The sequence below is a fragment of the Acomys russatus genome, chromosome 28 (genome assembly GCF_903995435.1).
Source record: "Acomys russatus chromosome 28, mAcoRus1.1, whole genome shotgun sequence".
NCBI classification, from domain to species: Eukaryota; Metazoa; Chordata; class Mammalia; order Rodentia; family Muridae; genus Acomys; species Acomys russatus.
The window spans coordinates 335,923-352,581 of NC_067164.1; the positions used below are offsets into that span (position 1 = coordinate 335,923).

The 16,659-nt window shown below is 41.5% G+C and overlaps 1 protein-coding gene across 1 annotated transcript in view; it reads right to left on the bottom strand.

Annotated features, from left to right (window-relative positions):
* The window catches only part of Corin (corin, serine peptidase), a 247,726-nt gene that overhangs the window by 87,824 nt on the left and 143,243 nt on the right, over positions 1 to 16,659 (bottom strand). Inside the window, exon 6 of the mRNA XM_051170139.1 lies at positions 1,156 to 1,269. Within this exon, the coding sequence (XP_051026096.1) occupies positions 1,156 to 1,269 (114 nt within the window). The remainder of the gene's footprint in view (positions 1 to 1,155; positions 1,270 to 16,659) is intronic.

Consider the following 16,659-nt stretch of genomic DNA (forward strand, 5'->3'; position numbering starts at 1 on the left):
AGGGCTTGGGGAGAGAGAATCTTGGAAGGAGAAGAAACGGGAGGAGGAGAAAAGAGGAAGGCTGCACCATGGATTATGTGAAGAAGCACATGGTCAGCGTGGATGGAGCCTTATCCCAGATGATAATAATTAACTTAACAAGTATTTGGGATTATGGATGGGAGGTCGCTTGATAGAAATTATTAGAAGCAGATGGCAATATGGGAAGTAGTAGGGGATTAACATCTGCCCTGCCCCATTAGGCCATACTGATTTAAAAAAAAAAAAAAGGCAACACACAACAACTCAGCTCTGCTTTGAGTAAAGAAAATGTGGTCTAATTCTCAGGGTTAGTGTTTCCCTCCTGCTCAGTAAGTGCAAACCAACCTGACATCTGAGTCTGTATTGACAAAGCACTGGCTCATTCAGTCAAAATGAGCAAAGCAAACTGAGCAGTGGAAGGGCCATGCTGTGGGTTAGGGAGAGGGCTTAAAAAGCTTCAGCACCGCGGACTGTCCCTCCAGCTAAGGGGAAGCATACACTAGCAAGAGCTTTAGATCTGCTGACCCAGGAATGTTAAAAATCAGTAATATAAAAAGTTTCCTACTTAAAAAACAAAAATGCCTAGCTAGGCGCAGCTGCAAACTCCTGTAATCCCAGCATTCAAGGAGGCAGAGACAGATGGATCTCTTTGAGTTTGAGCCCAACCTGGTCTACAAAGTGAGTCCAGGTCAGCCAACACTACACAGAGAAACCCTATCTTATAACACCCCTGCCCACCCACCCCCCAAAAAATAAACAAATCTCCTTTAGACAACTGACCTTTATACTCATAGAGTTTTAAAAAACAAACACAAAAATAAAATTCCTCAGCCAAACAAAGTAAACCCAAACCTTCCTCCCAATGGTAGTGCAGTTATACGGAAAAGCAGTTTACACTCTTGAGCTGTTCCTTCGGGCATCTAGCTGCAGGGATACTTACAAACATAAGCCTGGAACAAACCCGGCAGGGTAGCTTTGAGGTAGACAAACCTATTGGCTCACTGAAGAATGGCAAACCAATGGCCGCCTACTAAGGGCCCAACGGCTGTCAGTATCCGACAGCTTAGCTGTCTAGGCTCATAAGTAGAAGAGTCCCGCCCCACGCAGACTAGCCCCACGCAGCCTGTCACGTACTGCAGTGAGCCTCGTCACTCCAATCATCGCAGTCATTGTAGCCGTTGCACTGCAGCTTCTTGGGGACACAGATCCCACTGGTACACAGGAAGCTCTCACCCCCTCCACAAAGCGCTGGAAAAGAAACAGGGGGTGGGGTTAGAATATGTTTCTTTGTTCTTTTAAACTTAGGAGAGAGACATAAAAAAATAGAAACAAAACAGAACAAAACAAAAAACCTTCCTATGTGAGTTGACAGACTTGCCTCCAGGTTTCCTCACGACCATTTGTCACCAATTTTCCGATGGACTTTGACATACTTACAGGAGAATTACCTAGAAGAGACCCAAACAGTGCTTGCTGGAAACAGCCAGGGTACAATTTACCAGCAGGCTTGCACAAGAGCTGTGTGTGTTCGGGGAACAAAAGAGTGCTCAGCCTCAACAGCTGTACAATTTATGTGGAGAAAACGCCAAATGGGAATATTTTTTCTTGGCAATTGCAAACAACGTGAAAGTGGAGTTTTATTAACTGAACAAACAATTCCCTCTTAAAATGCTACTGTGTACAGCACAGAGACAGTCCCAATAAAATAGAGGCAGACAATTGATGTGCTCTGGGATATAGGCATGGAGACCCACACCCTGCATTTGAAATATATTTGCTTGTTTTAATTAAAAGGCCAGTTAAACTCTGTTTGGGCATAACACTCATAAGGAATGTAAAATAACATTAACTAATCATATTTTCCTCCTTTTCATCCCTAACATGGAACAGCTACACTTGGGTATTTTTTGTTATTATTATGGTATTCCTGTTTTCTTCTTACAGTTTCAGCAACTAATTGGCTACTTGAAAATTACAATATATAACAAAGTTCAGATTGGAAGGCAGAAATACTATCAGGAAAAGTTATTAACAAAAAGGAAACCAATTCAACACAGCAGATACAAGTAAAATTCCACATGTGCTTATGTGCATCAGGTACCCTTGAAACTATAGGATCTTTGACTCAACACTCTGATTTCCTGGACTTTGTGCAGGGGAAATCAATATTAATATAGACATGTTTTACTTTAAGGCTATTTATACCATCCTTGTTTATGACAATAAGATACCAAAGGAGCTGATATTAATTTGGTAACTCCATAGTAAAGAAAAAGGTTAATGTCATTGAAAATATACACCACAGAAAATACTCAACATCCTGGGGGAAAAGTTCGAGATACTTCAAATGAAGAAGACATCAATTGGTTCTAACTTGTCAGGGATCAAGGTCAAGTACCATAATTATCCCTGGTAAAAAGGCTACAGGCAATTTTTATTTTGTTACCTTGTTTTACTCTGAATTTTATAAATATAGTGATCATATGTGTTTTTCAGGTCAGGGTAAATGCTTTTTTTTAAGGGGATATTCCAGTTTTATAATAATAGAAAATAAAATCATCAGCACTCCTTCCTTTTGCCTAAGCTACCGTGTACCCTAGCCACGGGGATGGCCGCCTGCTCACTGCACCCTATCCACGGGGATGGCCACCTGCTCACTGCACCCTAGCCACAGGGATGGCCATCTGTTCACTGCACCCTAGCCACGGGGATGGCCGCCTGCTCACTGCATCCTAGCCACAGGGATGGCGGCCTGCTCACTGCACCCTAGCCACGGGGATGGCCGCCTGCTCACTGTACCCTAGCCATGGGGATGGCCACCTTCTCAAGGCCTCTTGAACTCTGTGTAAGTGTAAGTTCCATACACTTAATCATGGGAACTGGGAGAACTGGGAGCTGGGGAACTCTTTGGTGTAGAAGTGGAAATGCAGAAAAGCACAGTGTATGAGCTGCAGGCACGGAGTCCCAGCTGCCACAGTTCCCACATGGTCAATGGCTGGCGCTCAGAAGATTCTAGACTAGTACTTGATGGAAAAAGCTATGAAATTCTCCAATGGGGCTAGTGCTATATCAATCTCTGAAGAAAATCAGTGTTTTGACTTGCTGAAAGCAAACTCCTATCTGATTGGATAATCTTGCTATATCAATAATAAAAATATGGTTTTTGTTGCATCTTACAATCTCAGAATCAACCTAATTAATCACATATTGAATCTCAGCTGGCTAAATATTCAACATGTCTGATGTGTACGGTGTTGGAGAATTTAGCACATGCCGGAATGCCTGTAACTACAAGTACAGACTCCTAATGGACATACAGGAAACTACATATAAAATGAAACAGTACGCCAGAAGTTTCCTAGCTGGTGTATGCACTATCCTCCCTCCAGAGCTAAGAGAAGATTGTAGAGGAGTGTTTATCATACTGTGAGATTGCTTCTCCACTGTACAAACTGTGGAGAGCAAAAAAAGTCCCTGTCTGCTTTTCAGGGGTGACCTCAGGAAGCACTGCATTCCCCACCTATGCCTCGGATGAGTCCTCTGGAAATGGAGCTAAAAGTTCAACATGCCCTAGTTCCTGACTTCTAGAGCACATCTCAAGACTCCGTGTAAGTGTGACATTAGTGAAGCCATTACTTGAATGTGCTCATCTCAAATCCAGACCAAATTGAAAGCCCAGCACTGTTCTCGCTGCCTTGTCATTGACTTCTCATTTTGGCTGAGTCAGCAGAAGCATAGATGGTAACTTCCGTGCGGCACCACATTTGAAGGGGTGTGGGAATCTTCTAGGTTTTAGACATAGGAAACTGTGTCCTTATTCTTATTCTTTCTTTGAAGATGAGCACTTAAGCCAGTGTCAAAAACACAGTGCGCATTTTCTCTTGTTTGTGGTTGATACAGTTTATATTAGTACATAAAGTAATGTAAGTATATCTGGTATGAAAGCAATGGTAATTTTGTCTAGAGAGCAAAAGTGACTAACAGGATGCGGGGGCATGGAAAAGATGGAAGGATGAAGTGGGAAGGAATATACACAAAGTATACTGTATACCTGTATAAACAATCCTTATGAGCTACAGTGTCAAGTACAGTGAACATGATTTTTTAAAAAAAGATAAAAAAAGAAACTAAAAAAGAAAGTTCACAGTCTTGTTATCAGTATCACTTTTTAAAAATTAATTATAAAGAATCTTTTCTGTTTTATGTTGAATTTTCAATTTTCCTGCATAAGCTTTTCAATTTACAACATGCTATAAACACCAACTTTGAATTTCTAAAATTCAAGGCAGGCATTCTTATTCTGATATCCTTGGGGGAAATGGTACTTCACAAATAGAAGAACCGAAACACCAAGAGGTTAAGACAGCAAAGGCCCAAAGCTACATTATTAGTTAGAGGTAAAAATCAGCCAGGAATCTTGAGGTAGGGACTGCAGGCCAGTCCTCCACACCCCACGCGCCGCCCTGTTCTGCTCAAGACAATAGTACTGCCAGCTCAGTCTAATTCTAGCATGCTGGGTCTGAGCCAAAGTTCAAATTGTCTTTATTTTTCTCTGTAAACAAAAGACAGATGTCTGTTCTCCAGGTGAACTGGATACAGATGAAATGGCATTCCAAGTCGGCACTAGTGTTCTGGAAGACATCCTAAGAGACCACTTATCAAGTTTCAGCAGAGTTGGGTTTTTTTGTTTTGTTTTGTTTTTTGTTTTGTTTTGTTTTGTTTTGTATTTTGGGTTTTTTTTTGTTTTTGTTTTTGTTTTTTGCCATTAATCTCACTGTCTCTTACCAATTGTCTTCCCACAGCTTTTGAGTTATCGCTTAGACAATAAAGAGCAATCCCTGAGGTGAAGCCATGCTGTACCATCCTGACACCACATATCAATTTGTCTTACAATTCTACAAGGAATGTGCTGGACTTAAAATCAATAGCAGGCAGATCAATGCACACTTCATTAATTAATTGAGAAGAGATTTACAGAGTGCCTCCCTAGCCTCATTTCTATAGATACCGAGGAGAGGAAAAGGAAGGCCCCGCCTTAATCAACTATGCATGCAACTGATCATCTGATTGGAGGAGTCTCACCAGTAATGCTGAATCCCTTTTACACTTGAGACAATTACCACTATTGCAAGAACATTGGTACTCAGCTATGTTCCTGAGATGCTACTCTCCACACCCGGGTATGGTGACTTTGCTTGTGAACCACATAGGCTTTAGACTGTCAAGGCCTCAGGAGAGTGTGCACCATGTGGATGGTTGGCCTCTCTCAGGATTCTAGCCTCTGATGCATTTCTGAAATAACAGTTCACAACCAGAAATTACATTAAAAGTTTCAACAGCTTCCAGCCTTCCTTGCTTGTCTCTTTGTTTCAGGGCAGCATTTATGAGACACCATGTCGTTGCTGGGAATTGAACTCCGGACCTCTGGGAAAAATAGTCAAGGACTCCTGAGTGCTGACCCATCTTTCTGGCTTCTTGGGGCAGCGTTTATATTGGCAAATGCTCTCTCACTTCAGTGATCACTTTCTAGCATCTCAGAAATTCCCCACCAACTATTGACTGTGAGGGAGCACCATCTGCCCGCCCTTCCAGTGAGCTTGCTGAAAGCCTGAAGCTCAGCTTCAATTCCACCTCTGGAGAGAAAGCTAACCCAGAACAGCACACTCCCACTGGGTCTACACAGAGTAAGAACCTGTCGCACCACACGCTACACCCAGCCTGAAATGCTTGGTGTGAACCTCTCCAGCTCTTTCCTTCCAAAGGTTATTTACCTGCTTGAAGTACAGCAAGTACAATCTGCCTGTGGCTGGTGCAGTCATTCCTGGGGAGTGTGCTGTATCTTTATGAATGAAAAACAGAAAGCAGCTTCGAAATGAAAAAGAAGGCAAGAGAAAGTCCCCAGGCATGATCAAGTTACCATGCTTGGCCCCTGCCCTGCCCTCTATGGAGGGTGAGTCATACCTGGACTTTCATTTGTTGAATGTTGAAAGGTTATGGGTAGAAGTGGAAGTCAGGAGGCTCTGAGAATGCAAGGAGTGAGGATCCCCAAGAGGAAAACAGAGTACAGCCGTGCCGGACGCTACTGAGGACGCAAGCATCACAGTTGAGTGCTGAGTTAGATCGAGACTAAGCCCAGATCTGGATTGCAGACACCAGTGGAGACCCTAGCAGGTGGCAAGCAGCTAAGAAAGAAAGGACAACTTCGCTGCAGAAGAAAGTAATTAAATGTTATGGTTGATGAGCACAAAAGCATGGTTTGAAATTAAGTATTGAATTAGTGTGTTCTATAGAAGAAGCAGGAAAGCCACTAATGTTACCCACAATCCAAATAAGTAAAGTCCACTCACCCAGTTAGAGGCAAGGAATAAATGCATATATACATATATATAATCTAAAAATCTATCCCTCTAATCTATAACACAAATGATTCTTCACATACACTAAGCTAAGAAATCCTCATTTTCTTCTTGAGCATCTCCTTTTCTTTTTGTGTTACTTTTTTGTTTGTTTTGGTGTTTGTTTTGATACTGGGTCTCAGTATAGACCCCAGGTTGGCTTGGAGTTCCCCATCTTACTGCCAGCGCCTAGTTAAACCATGGCATCCTTTAACGGTGTTCTGTGCCCATCACTCCCAATAGTGCTGATACCCAGGACCATCAGAGCACAGTCAGCAGAAAGCCAAGCTAACCCAGACAGGAACAAAAACCATGTTTTCTTACAACTCACACAATTTACATCACAAAGCATGTACGTGTTTGCTCATTGTCTCCAGCCCCTTTCTACAATGTAACTTTCCTGAGGAAATGCAATTGGTCAGTTCTCTTACTGCTGTGTCCTGAGTCTAGGACAAAGCTGTCACACGATAGGAAGACATTCGAGTGTTTTTGAAGTAATACATGAAGCCTGGAAACAGGAGGTGGCTAGAGAGGGGAGCTACACAATGATTTCAGTCCCTCAGCCCTCCTGATTCAAGGGCAATGCATATCTGATGATGTTCTCTTCACTAGTAGATAAATAAATGGGCAAAATATTAACATGTCTTTGTGTGTCCATGGGATACTTGTCAAACCTGTGGACAGGCCTGCTTCTCGGTACCATTTGCTCTAAGAACAGGACCTGGTAAGGCTCTTGTATCTAAACTAACCTTTCCCTTTGGCCTGGGCTGGTATCTGGTGCCCTGCCTCAATCCACATCACCCATTCCTTGGGTTAGACTGGTATATGTCTGAAAATGTCAGTGATATGCAGGGAAGAGACCTTGGGGCCATGTCCCAGAGCATAGGGTATGTCAGGACTGTCTGCCTACACCAGTAATGGCAAACTTCCTCTGAGAAAGGCTTTTGCTGCCGGAAACAGCACTCAAACTCCATTCTTAAGATTATAAGTGTTCAAGCCAAACCTTAGAAGAAGAACACACTTAGTTCTTTCTTGGTTATTAATAGTTACAATTTCTATAATAGACCTTCATCATTACATTATAATTAGCATTCATTATATTTGAACTTGAGAAGAAATGGGTAACTAGATGTGGGAGAAGATTCAGGAAAGGGCTGGCTCTTCCTTCTCACTTACCTTGTCACTTGCTACTTCTCAGGAGTATGGAATATGGAATATGGACTGACACCTGGAATCATGAGGTGCTCAGAACGGCTCGAAGATACAGTGGGCATAGATTGAGTCCTGTCATATGGGGGTATGAGAAATTCCACATCTAGGCCACCAGGATGGCTTAGCAGATAGACACTTTCTGCCAAGCCTGACAGCTGAGTTTGCTCCCTGGAGCCTACACAGTAGAACAAAAAAACCAACTCCTACAAGGTGGTCCCAAGACCAGCCCCCACAGTTTCATTAACACACTCTCAAATGCATACATTTCAAAAATAATAATAGTTTAATTAAGGAAATGCATGTCAATTATTTTCTTCACCAGAATCACACCGCTTCAGTCTCCACTCTAAATGGTGATGAAAAATATCCAAATACGTTCTCTCCTGCAACATAGGACAGGGCTATGGTGCATGGATCTATGGGGCTCACTTAGCACCTGAGGAAGTAAGGAAGGACCTGAAACCTTCAGTCCCTCTGCGAATTGCTGAAGGACTTGTGGTCACTGAGCTCTCAGGCAGAAAACCTGATTTTGTTTCCACCAAAGATCCTCAGTGATCCACACAGCTATTCCATTCTGAGACCCTGATTCTTCTCCCAATCAAAGGCAGGGGGTGGGGGTGTACATGCCAAAATTCAGGAACTGCCTACAACATGCTCCTGACTCCACTCTGACAACTACAAACATTTCTGCCCAGGCCAGCCATGCTGAGCAAGCACGCATGCTCGCCACATCTCTTTCCTGCCTCTCATCTGTTTTGCCGTTTCCTACGAATGCAAAAGTGAGAACACACATCATTTCGAGTGCTCAGTGAATTATTTCATGACATAATTCTCATTCTTTCTAAAAAAGCAAATAACCCAATTAGGAACCCTCTGATTTATACAGCATTGTCCAAAAGTAACATGTGATAAGTGATGTACTATAGATTTATTTAGATGGCTCTTAACAAGCAGAAGTGTGATGGTGGCTTCTTTTATGCTCCATGGTGCTCCTCATGCTGAAAACACTAGGTGAAACCACGCCCTTCACCATAGCACACATGCCTCTTAATTTAATACCCTTAGATGCTTTTTCTACAACATCTTTTATTTAGTAAGAAACCATCTCTGCCAAACAAATGTTCAAAGAAAATCCAAAACAACTCCCAGAATTAAATGTCTTCATGCCTCAGTTACTCCTGGACTTAAATACCCCACCCTCACCCCCCTGCTATGAAACAGCTATGCTTTGGGTCTGTGGGGACTTTACCATATGGCCCTCAGCTTTAATTCCTAAAAATAAGAGTTAAGTGTGCATATTGCCTGTCTGACAGCATGATGGAAGATCTATCATTCTGTAGAGACTTAGTCATCATAAAGTTATCTAAAAGTGATCCCAAGGAAACAAAACCTGCATGTGTAACTGGGAAAGAGAAAGTAAGTTGCATTCTGAAGGCAGCACCATGCCAGCACTCCGTAGCAAAAGAAGCACCGTGGGATAAAACTGACGCAGGCTCGGCTAGTCAACCTTTAAATGTGATTAGATAGAGTGGAAGGTAGAAGAAAAAAATGGAAATCTGGATGTCAGGCTGGATGAACAGAGCCAGACAGAAACAGAAGACAGGCGGAAGTACAGAGTGCATTTCACAAAGAAAGTGGTATTCAGTTCAATATTTAAGAGACGAAGGAAGGATTGATGGAAGGAGAAAGGAACAGGCACAGAAGAAAACAGAGGAGGGGAAGGGAATCAAGGAATCTTTAAAAAACAAAACCCAAACAAACAAAAGTAACCACAAAAACAGGATGTTATCATGAAAATGACACTCCGGTGCACTCTTCAAATATTAATCCTCAAACAAGACTCTGAGCAAAGTGCTTTCAAAACTCTTTGGAAAATAGGATGTATGTGATGGTTGTTACTTGTAAATAACTGCAATAAGTTAAAGTTTCTGAAAAACACAAAATATCAAAAATTGTCTATTTATAGTCTATACACTCAGTAAGCCAAGCATGTATTTTTAAATTAAAAGATAATTACGTATTTAGAGTTTTGAGAAACCTTCTTTCACCTACTTTCTGAACTTGATTTAGAAAATAAATAATTCTAAAAACAAAAACAAAAACAAAAAGTTAAGAACTTTTCCCAGACCATTAACATAGTTTTGAGATTCCCCCCCCCCCCCCAGACACAAGGCCACATCTAGTGAACACCTTCAGTAGAGTCCAGACAAATGCAGCATGGTTTTATATAAACCCAGTGAATACATGTAGATATATTGAATAAACAAAATACACATGATGTGGAAAGGATACTTCAACCTCATACTTGCATATGGGAGTAGACTGAGGACCTACACAGTGCAGCTGTGGTGTAAAGAGGCAGCCCTCTGTCTCCTCTCCCACATGCCTGGTCTACTTCCCGTCTGAGGTGAAGCAGGACAGGAACGTTATCAAGACCATGATGTTGGACGTCCAAGTCTCCAGAACGATGAACCAAATTCAACTTCTTAAAATGCACCCAGTCTCAAGGATTTTGTTATAGCCAATAAGGGGGGCAGATTTCATTTTATGTGTCAAGACCCTTGAATTCATTCAATAACTACTATTTCTAGTTCTTTTCATGTATGGGCCACTTAAAAACCAAAAAAAAATTGCTTGTGATTCTATAATATTATCTAATATATAATATAATATTATGCTGTCCAATAAAGAGAAATAGAACAAGCATGCATTTATATCTTTTTTTTAAAAAAAAAGAATTTAGAAAACTACCTTTCAAAGGCAGATGACATGTGTGTCACCTCTCTGTGGATCCTGGGAACACTCAGTTACACTTCTTTCCTATCACCTCCTCGTGTTGTTATAATGTAGACTATTGCAGAGCTGTCTCACCCTTCAGATGGTCAGGGCACAGGGACCTCATCTGCCTTCCAGACGTGACAGCCAGTGGCTAGAAGTCAAATTAGCAGCTCTGTGTCAGAGCTCAGCCTAAGATCTTCTGTTCCCCTAGTCTCTGTCACTAACCACACGCCACTCCCTCATTCCATGCAGCGGCCCGTAGAGACTGAGCCCCGGCAAAGTTGGGAAAGCCTGGCTTAATCCTAGCAGTTTGACTGTGCAAGCCACCCCTCAAATAGCCAAGTGACGTCACCCCTGAACACTCTCATACTTAAAAGAACAAAAAGCTGACGGTGACAATATCCTAATACCCAACTTGATTTTTTTTATAACTTCAGACTAAAAATAAACTGTTTACAATGCTTTTGGCATATCAACCGATGTTATTCGAGAAAAAGTACAGCTGTAGATTTAAATTAAAGCGTCTACTGCTTTTAGAAAACTACTTCACACCCCTGAGTCTTCTTTTTTTTTTTTTTTTTTTTTTTTTTTTTTAGCCCAATTCTACCTATTTGCGGTTGTCTTTGAATGTAGTGATCTTTCGTGGTAACGGTGGTGCCTGCAAAGCCCGGTGTGTCCTGTTCATTACAACAAGAAGTGTGTGCTCTTCTTTTGAAAGAGCCAGACATCGATGTTAAAGGGTTAACCTGTAGTAACCAGGATCCCAGGCCATGGACATATCACAGCCTACCTAGATAGAGAAGGTGAAGGCAGCTGGGTTCTTTGAAATAATCAAGCTGCAGGGACTATAAAGACCCTGTCTCTGAAAACAGGAACATACACAAGAGCCAACATAACAGCATCAAAAAATGATTTGCTACTGATTCCTTGGCTCATAAGCAGAGAAGGAAGCCCATAGTTCCAGAAAAATGGTATTGTCAAATCCTGTCCTGTGAACTGATTTACATGTGAGAGGAAGAGGGAGGGGCCTACATTCTCCCTCCTTGTTTCTGCTCCTGCAAGGCCTTGAGGTGGCCACAGAGAGAAGATCTCCCAGAATCCCTAGCTATGAGAGTCTGTAACAGAGCCACAGAGACAAGGAAAAAAATGAACCTTGCTTAGAAGGAAACATACAATTTAATTAACTTGTTTCCTGAAGCCACAGATGCCAATTCGCAGATGCTGGGGGGACTAAGTATTCAGCACCCAAGGGCATAGGGGAGGGAGAAAAGCTACTCTTCCCCCATCTTCACAGGACCGATGTGTTCTTTTCTAGCAGGAAAGAGAAATTACATCTAGTCCAGTCTCTAGTCCAGGACAGAGGGAACAAGGAGGGACAGTTTAGGAGAGGCAGAGGTTTCAAGAAAGACTCACAGCATTGAAAAGTCACCTACCCTGCCATTAAGATGACTGTCGACACAAATGGAGAGTGTTGAAAGACACCTGACAGTCACAGTGCTGTCACTTGATAAGAAGAGAGAAGTATGGAAGAATGGGAAAATAGATGGATCCAGAGGGTCCTAGAAACCTATAAGAAGAACATCATGTCTTGAGAACTCTAGGTGAGTGGGGCCCCAAACTCCATAGACTACCAAGGGCCTACCCCCAGGACAAACAACATTCCGGAGGTGCTAAACGCACTCCCCAAACTCTGAAACGGAATCCTCATGCAAACTGCAGCCAGCATATAAAACACAAACGCGCTGTTTGGGGAGGGGATTTTCTGGAGGCCCCAGTCAGAGGAGTCTCAGTGAATAGGGTGAATCTGCCCTTGAATCCCCCCATCCACACCACCCCAAACTGCAGAGGTCACCTGCCCAGGCCAAGTGGAAACACAGGCGCGGGACCCACCAAAGACAGCCAAAGCGGGCCTGCAGCTCATGGGCCACCCTGGGCCCAACCTAACACCAGACACAATGGACTGAGCCTATAAACAGGGGCAGTGAGAAACCACCTTGGATTGCTTCGACAGGCCTATTGGGAGACGTGGGTCTTGCTTGCAGTGTCTAATTGCTGACCTAGAGCCTTAGCAGAGCCTCCCAGCCCTTCAGGAAGAGCAGGCACCTCGGGCGACTGCCAGCACTCTGAAACTGTATTGTGTCTGGCTGCCCAGCCGCAGGGCACTGACCCTGCTCTCCCGAAAGGAGCAATCCTATCTGGGAAAACTGGCCCATACAAGGCAGGAACTCTCACGTTATTGGGAGACGTGGGTCATGCTTACAGTGTCTAATTGCTGACCTAGAGCAATCTCGGACCCTTCATGCTTATAGTTCGGGGAGAGGCTGGACATTTCTACAGGGTATAGAGACAGAGCTAAAAGACAGCTACAGCCCAGAAGATCTGATCCACCTGGGGTCCTGCTTACAAAGCAACAGGAAGGACAGGCAGCTGGGATCAACCTACACAACCAGAGCATTTGTGTGCTGACCTTATTCTAGGTCCCAAAACTGCTGATCTGAATTACAGCAGGAAGGTGAAAGGGTCCAAACAGAAACCTACTTTGGCTGACTCAACCTGGAGCCTACGGTGTAGGAAAAAATCTTGAGGAGTGGAAACCGGTTCACCTGCCTGTTCCAGGGAAATACTCCCTGATCCCCACAGACCCCACCCGAACTATAATCAGTCATCAACTATCCACTCTCAACCAGCGAAGGTCACTACAAACTACCTTCCAACATCAGAGTCGCCAAAATGACAAGAGGACAGCAAAAGAACGCTAACAAAAACCAAAACAATTTGGCATCTCCACATCCCAGCAATCCCAATGAAAACAACCCGGAGAACCTATCAGTGATTGATAATCAAGAAAATGACCTCAAGTCCTTAGTAAAGAAGATGATAATGGAAGAAACAAATAAAATATGTAAACAAATGCAGGAGGAGGCAAACAAGAGGGCTGAAGATTTAAAAGAGTCATATAAAGAGTCACTTGAAGAATTTCAGAAAAATATAAATCACCAGATGAAAGAAATCATTAAAACAGATCAAGACCTGAAGATAAAATTGGAAGCTATGATAAAGGGACACACAGAAGAAAAATGAGATCGAGAAGCATCAGAGAAGAAAGCAAGCATCTCAGAGGTGGCCTTATCTAACATATTGCAAGAAATGGAAGAATGAATATCAGGACTTGAAGATACAATTGCAGAACTGGAAACAACCATCAAGGGAAATGCTAAATCTGAAAAGTTCTTGACACAGAACATACAAGAAATCAAAGACACCATGAAAAGATGAAACTTGAGAATAATAGGTATTGAGGAAAGAGAACAAAACTGACTCCACAGCCCAGAAAATATCTTTAATAGAATAATAGAAGAAAATTTCCCCAATTTGAAGGAGATGCATATAAGCATACAAGAGGCCTACAGAACACCAAGTAGAATAGACCTGAAAAAAAATCTTCCCACTACATAATAATAAAAATGCAAAATATGCAGAACAAAGAAAAAATATTAAAGGCAGCAAGAGAAAAAGGTCGAGTAACATATGATGGCAAACCTATCAGAATTACTCCTGACTTTTCAGCAAAGACCATGAAAGCCAGAAGGGCCTGGACAGAGGATTTGCAAAACCAAAGAGAACACAGATGCCAGGCAAGATTACAATATCCAGCGAAACTATCAATAACCATTGACAGAGAAAACAAGATATTCCATGAGAGAAACAAATTGAAACAGTACCTAGCCACAAGTCCGACTTTACAAAAGTTACTAGAAGGATAATTTCACCCCAAAGGGCCAAACTACAACCAAAACTACATAGGAAATAGATAACTACACCATCGCAAAATCACAACCTCACAAAATCTCAACTGTTACAAATACCAAAAATTAAGAGACTTAGCAATCACTGGTCATTAATATCTCTCACCATCAATGGTCTCAATTCTAAAATAAAAAGACACAGACTAACTGAGTGGGTGCATAAACATGACCCAACATTCTTCTGAATTCAAGAAATACATCTCAACCACAAGGACAGACATTGCCTCAGAGTAAAATGTTGGGAAAAAATATTCCAAGCAAATGGTCACAAGAAACAAGCTGTGGTAGCCATTCTAATATCTAATAAAAAAGACTTTCAACCATAATTAATCAAAAGGCATGAGGAAGGACACATTGTACTCGTCAAAGGTAAAGTCAACCAAGAAGACATCACAATTTTGAACATCTACACTTCTAACATAAGGGCACCCACATTTGTAAAAGAGCTATTAACAAAGCTTGAACCACTCATCGATACCCACACATTAATAGTGGGAGACTTCAACACCCCACTTTCACTCAAGGATAGGTCTTTGAATAAAAAACTAATCCGGGAAATAACTTCATTAACCAATGTCATGAATCAAATGGATCTAACAGATGTCTACAGAACTCTCCACCCAAACACAAAGGATTATACCTTCTTCTCAGCACCCCATGGAACATTCTCTAAAATTGATCACATAGTTGGTCACGAAGCAAACCTCAACAGATACAAGAAGATTGAAATAATACCTGGTATCTTATCAGATCACCATGGGCTAAGGCTGGACTTCAACAACAACAGAAATAACAAAAAGCATACTAACACGTGGAAACTAGACAACTTTCTACTTAATGACACATGGGTCATGGAAGAAATAAGGGAAGAAATAAATTCAATGAAAATGATGGAACAACATACCCAAATTTGTGGGACACATTGAAAGCAGTGCTAAGAAGAAAATTCATAGCACTGAGTGCCTTTAAAAAGAAAATGGAAACATCCCACATAAACATCTTAACAACATCTCTGAAAGCTCTAGAAAAAAAAAAAGCAGGAACACCCAAGAGGAGTAGACGTCTGGAAATAATCAAACTCAGGGCTGAAATCAATAAATTAGAAACAAAGAGAACAATCCAAAGAATCAACAAAACCAAGAGCTGGTTTTTTGAGAAAATTAACAAGATAGACAAACCGTTAGCCAATCTAACTAAAAGACAGAGAAACACTACCCAAATAAACAAAATCAGAAATGAAAAGGGAGACATAACAACAGACACCGAAGAAATACAAAGAATCATAAGAACCTACTTTAAAGGCATTTATGCCACAAAATTTGAAAATCTAAGGAAAACGGACAATTTTCTCCACCAATTCCATTTGCCAAAATTGAATCAAGATCAGATAAACAAATTAAATAGCCCTATTTCATTTATAGAAATAGAAGCAACCATTGATAGTCTCTCAACCAAAAAAAAAGCCCAGGATCAGATGGCTTCAGTGCAGAATTCTACCAGTCATTCACAGAGGAGCTAATACCGATACTATTCAAGCTATTCAAAAAGAAATGGACAGAACATTACCAGATTCCTTCTATGAGGCCATAGTCACGTTGATACCTAAACCCCACAAAGATCCAACAAAAAAAGAGAATCTCAGACCAATTTCTCTTATGAACATTGAATCAAAAATACTCAATAAAGTACTTGCAAAACTAATACAACAGCATATCAAAGACATCATTCACCATGACCAGTTAGGCTTCATTCCAGGCATGCAGGGATGGTTTAACATAGGGAAATCCATCAATGTAATCCACCATATAAATAAACTGAAAGAGAAAAACCACATGATCATCTCCTTAAATGCAGAAAGAGCATTTGACAAAATCCAACACCCATTCATGTTTAAAGTTCTGGAGAGATCAGGAATACAAGGCACTTATCTAAACATAATAAAGGCTATCTACAACAAACCAATAGCCAACATTAAATTAAATGGAGAGATACTCAAGGAAATCCCTCTAAAATCAGGGACCAGACAAGGCTGCCCTCTGTCCCCATATCTCTTCAATATAGTTCTTGAAGTTCTAGCCAGAGCAATAAGACATCAAAAGGAGATCAAAGGGATCCAAATGGGAAAGGAAGAAGTCAACTTATCCCTATTTGCAGATGATATGATAGTGTGTATAAGTGACCCCTAAAATTCCACCAGAGGACTTCTACAGCTGATAAACACCTTCAGCAAATTCACAGGATACAAAATTAACTCAAGAAAGTCAGTAGTTTTCCTATATACAAATGACAAACAGGCAGAGGAAGAAATTAGTAAAACTACTCCCTTCACGATAGCCACAAGCAATATAAAATATCTAGGAGTAACTCTAACCAAGGAAGTGAAAGACTTATTTGAAAAAAAAAAACTTTAAATCTCTGAAGAAAGACATTGAAAATGACATCAGAAG